The sequence below is a fragment of the Mya arenaria genome, chromosome 2, assembly GCF_026914265.1.
Source record: "Mya arenaria isolate MELC-2E11 chromosome 2, ASM2691426v1".
Taxonomy (NCBI): domain Eukaryota; kingdom Metazoa; phylum Mollusca; class Bivalvia; order Myida; family Myidae; genus Mya; species Mya arenaria.
Genome location: NC_069123.1, coordinates 5,185,610 through 5,190,536, shown reverse-complemented (window position 1 = coordinate 5,190,536; position 4,927 = coordinate 5,185,610). Strand labels below are relative to the sequence as shown.

Sequence of the window (4,927 nt, the reverse complement as noted above, 5' to 3'; positions counted from 1 at the left end):
TTCTGTATACAGTTTTATTAATCAACAATAATGCTATAAAATGGTATAAGTATACATTCATTCAGCGAAAAGGCTTAATTTTAACGCTGGGCTATTATAATTCCAACATTTTAATAAGTGCTTTGTAAATATTCCCAAGATACTATACGGATCATATGAGAATATAATTGGACGAATATTTAGGAGAATTCTTTGCACTTAATGAAAAATCGGATGAAATATGGCTATATACTCGAACTATGCCTTCTATCGATGGCTTAATAAATTAACTCCACTATTAAAATTAAAGTGGTCTCGCATAATTCAAAGATTTACGAAAACTACTGATTTAATTAACAGTATGATATACAATTCTCATTGTTTAGTGCTTCTTATGCTGTGGGTTTTCTTACTGCATAAGTCACACCTTAAATTACACCGGCAAAAACACATTTTGTACGAGCATAAAAAGAATAAAACTGGCAGTTTATCTGCAATCATTGAATAGCAGTGATTTACGGCCTGCTCTAAGCTAAATACACCAACTTCAGAGTTCAATTTTTTACACATTAAATTTATGGGCGCAATATTATTGCAAGTTGTCTGGTAGAAACGATTTCTGTTGTACAAAGAAAATACATCACACTCATAATACACCAATAATTTTGGCAGGTCTAATTGAATTTATAAATCTCATATTTTATACGAATCTATCAGCGGTTTTCAAAGTGGTTGAGCTGCAGAATTAAATGGAATTTTATAAGAATTTAAATTGCTTGACTTAACTTGATTTATATTACAAAAACAGAAATATTGTAAAGAATTAACTTAGATGAGTGTTAAAAAGGAGAAATGAAAGCAATGAATAAAGAAATACACGAAGGAGTAATAACTCGTACCAAAATTAATCATATTAATCTAAAATAAAATAAAAGAACTTTATACTGGGAGTTTGATGGTTTTTAATAAATTATCAACACATATTAACGAACAAAAGGTAACATGACATTTCCAACTACAACAACAATATGTACTTTACTGAATCATTAACACTGAATAAAATCACAAAATACTCTGAAACAAAACCTCAAAATCATAGCCTTTGTTGGTGATTTTCCTTCCTTTGTATAAAAATGTGTACTACAACGATTGAAAACATTTACTTAAAATTTAAAAGCAATTTACAGTGATTTAGGACTTTCAATTAACAGTATTATTTCCGTATTTCGACAAAACTATAGCATTAATTAATCAATCTTAATGTCATTGGTGCAAAACCAATACATTTATCATGTCAGTTTTTAGAATACATCGTCAATACGTCAAATAATGTTCATACTCACTCATCTATCAGTATTCTAATTTAATTACTTAAGTTTATAACGTTTTTAGAGTCCAAACGCAGACTTGAAATTACACAAATAGCACTATAAAACACTTCAGTCATAAGATTGAAGATAATATTTTTTGAAGATAATGTTGATTGTTTATTATCTTTTCATCAAGTCTAGTCATGGAACAGCAGCCGCCCCTATTCGCTGTCCATAAAGGGAATACGGCGAATAGTAGGGACTAAGGCTTGAAAGGCCCTGGCCTGGTTGAAGACCGGAAGGGACGCTTGGAAGAGGGGACTTGTAGGGATGATATCTACTTCCGTTTAGCATATTTCCCAATGGGCTTGGAATTGTGGGATACGCTCGACGTAGGGAGTTCGGGCTGAGTCCACCGTGAGCCGGAAGTGGCGTCGGTGGGAATCCCGGAAGTCCCAATGGAGGCGGCAGTCCCAGGGCGGCGTAGCTCGCCAATGATGATGCCGCTTCTGAGCTAGATGTATGTGTACGGAGATGCTGCAGTAGTTCCTCTGATGTGGAATATCGTTTTCCACAGTAGTCCGTTCCTGAAACCCAGTTGCACACATAAGGCATCCCTTGACTATGCATCGCAGCCGAGCTTCCCAACAAACTGTGGGCATACAATGAAGATGAGAGCCCGGGGTAGGAGGAAAGGCCGGGTGGTAATGAAGGCAATGAGCTAGCGAGAGAATACTGTGGCATCATTGACAGAGATGAAGCCCCGGCCATGCCTAGGGCGCTCAAACTCTGAAGGGATTTCTCATGAGCACATTGTGAACATCCTGGTGATGTACATGTTGAACTGATGTGACTATTTTGGATTGTTAATTGGCAGTTTGTACAATAAGGGTCTCTGCACACGGGTACCAGAGTGGTTGCCCCAGATGGCGTCCTTACACGGGCGTATGACACATATGGAGAAAGTCCAGGGGATAAACCGGATTTGGAGAGCGCAGCATTCTGTGCTGCGAGAGCAGCGGCTGCGGAAGCACTGAAATTGTATCCGGAATGAGCGGCCGCCAAAGATGAGGCGTAAGCTGAACTAACTGACGAAGGATCTAATCCAAGACCATGTCCATATAAAGAAAGTCCAGGATGTGGTAAACCTGAGCCAAACCCGTTCAAACCGGGATGCAAATGTCCAGGATATTTGCTTGCTACAGACACGTGATCTGGACTAGATCGGCTGGTATGCTTTCCTCCATCTGAGGAGCCATTGTCCCTGCTCCTATTGCGTTCCCTCTCCCTTTCCCTTTCCCGGTCTGAATCACCCCTGTCTCTGTCACTTGACACACTATTTGTGGAGCGAACACTGCCACTTGAAGTGTGGCCACTATTTGCACCAGTGGACGCAACTGGTCGCGAGACTGCTGCTGTGACAGTAACAGTCTCGCTAGATTTCTCTGATGAACTAGATGGCACTGGACTAGACTTCCTGCTGGGTGTACTGGATATGGGTACAAGTGGAGGGATTTCTTTAGGGGCTGCCGCCTTAAGCCCGGATTTTTTTGATGACTCGCGTCCTGACTCATTGCCGCTGTCATTACCAGGACTTTTACGGTTTTCACTAGACTTGGCCTTGTCTGTGGATGCCTTGTCACTGTCCTTGCTTTCCTTTTCTAAGGGTGGAATAATTGATTTTGACGGTGAAGGGTCTTTGCCAATACTGCTGCATGTTTGGGCAAGAAGTGCTAGGGGACTTTTCTTCGCGTCCAACTGTAAATACAAATACGACACATGTTTATAATTTCAGAAGTTTAATAACTATACCTTATTCCAATCTTGCTTTGATACAGTATCACAACATAATGTTAGTTCCATTCCATATTCATATGCTAAGATCACCCGAAACAATACCATATGTGTATTAAACAGATAACAGTTCGTGGGGTATAATTGTGTAATTGGACTAATAAGTAATTAAAAAAAAACAAGAGCACAGTAGTATAGAATATGAATCCCTGTCTAGCACAAGAATGCGCTGCGCAAATCACTAGACAAGTCTGAAGACCTGGACAAAAATCACCACAGCAACTAATGTTTACAAATGTGAGATTTGCATTTAATCAGTTGATTCTCGAGGAAACATATTTGATCGCTAATTCACCGGGCAATTCTGTCAACGTAGAGAATGGCGAACAAGCAGTGGACCGATCAATCATTGCTTCTGGTGATTACCCTATTGACAAGAGGACATCGATAACACTTCCATTGCCGACTCATTCACAAATTAGCAGAATTACAAGGATTGCAACTGGCATTGAGTGAAATAGATCCATTTCCATAGTGACAAATAGGTTTCATTTCATGTTGTAGCTCGCACAAACCGTAAAAGGTCAAATGCGAGTAGCATGTAGTCCCGAACTATGTTTAAAATTTACTTTTCAAGATTTAATCGATTAAGATATAAAATCTGTACATTAAGTGTCATTTCGGATAATCAAGTACAGTCATTTTAAACGTGCCTAGATACTTCCTGTTTAACTTGGAACGTTGAATTCAATGGACAAGAATTAATATTAAGGAAGCATGAGTTTTACTAGGTTTTGAAATACTGTATTTTATCACAATCTTTGTGTAATTGAAATGTTCATAAACAGTATAATTTATAGTTGTTTCAGTTAGTGATACTGCAGCATGTATTTGTCTGTTGATTCAAAGTAACTTGAAATTAGTTAAAATTTTCAAATCATTTAAAAGTCTTACCGTTGTTGGAAGGGGCTGCAAATAGTCCGGGTGTAGATATTGTGCCACATTAGGCGCAAGCATGCTCGACATGGACGTCATGTTAATCGGGGTATCTCCGCTCTTTGACTCGTTCATCGTGACGTCAATGATATAGTCTCTTGAATATCCAGTAATAATTCACACAAAAACACTAAATGTTTATCAAATCCATAAAGTAACTGTGATGTTCATAATAATGAATAATAAAACCATGAAATCCAGTTAATTACTATATCTCCAAAAACTTAAGACGTCTGTGTGGCTTTTCTCGTAATATCCGCAAACGTTTTTGCTCTGCTATCGTTAGACGCTCCTTGGCTTACACTGAAATCAACAGCACACTGCTCGCCTGTCAATCATTCTCACAACTAAAAAGCACTCATTTATCTGTGTAACAAACTTTACCGCCCAGCTCGCAAGTCGGAACAATACTAGCGACAAACGCTTGAAATCTATAACCTGATAAACACTGCACCTCATCGGCCAATAGTGAGGCGTACTCAGCTGTCAAATCAACAGACTCGAGACTAGACTCCGCCTTCCTGTCAGATAAAATTAATGACGCCAATGATTGATAACAAAGCCAGGCGCCTCCACCAATGAGGAATAAAGACAGTAATTGCTTTGGCAAAAGGCCAGGGGCATTCGTATGGTTTCAATCTATCATGATGATATGCTTTCTGACTTGACTGTTTTATGTCACTCAATGTTGTTAATGTATACACCCCAAAGGCTAAAGCAACACAGTGAATATACGCATATAGGATGTTTTGACAAACTAAAACATTACATTCAAATTAATATCTGCCCATCAGAAACTATTCTACTATCGACGGCAATCCTTTTTTCCAAATGATTACCTACGAAGG

General features: G+C 38.6%; 1 protein-coding gene across 1 annotated transcript; it reads right to left on the bottom strand.

Annotated features, from left to right (window-relative positions):
• Positions 1 to 927: 927 nt before the first annotated feature.
• LOC128224396 (zinc finger protein Noc-like) lies at positions 928 to 4,472 on the bottom strand. Its single transcript, XM_052934224.1, has 2 exons — positions 4,038 to 4,472; positions 928 to 3,047 (listed from the first exon to the last, which is right to left on the bottom strand). Exons 1-2 carry the CDS (start codon positions 4,152 to 4,154, stop codon positions 1,491 to 1,493), a joined length of 1,674 nt encoding a protein of 557 aa, XP_052790184.1. The 5' UTR covers positions 4,155 to 4,472; the 3' UTR covers positions 928 to 1,490.
• Between the last annotated feature and the right edge of the window lie 455 nt (positions 4,473 to 4,927).

What these genes read in the sequence shown, in the direction of transcription:
- LOC128224396 (XM_052934224.1), bottom strand. Translation starts at nt 4,154, where the DNA reads ATGAACGAGTCAAAGAGCGGAGATACCCCGATTAACATGACGTCCATG. An exon ending in TGCAGCCCCTTCCAACAACG is followed by an intron (nt 3,048 to 4,037) that starts GTAAGACTTTTA and finishes TTGTATTTACAG; the next exon opens with TTGGACGCGAAGAAAAGTCC.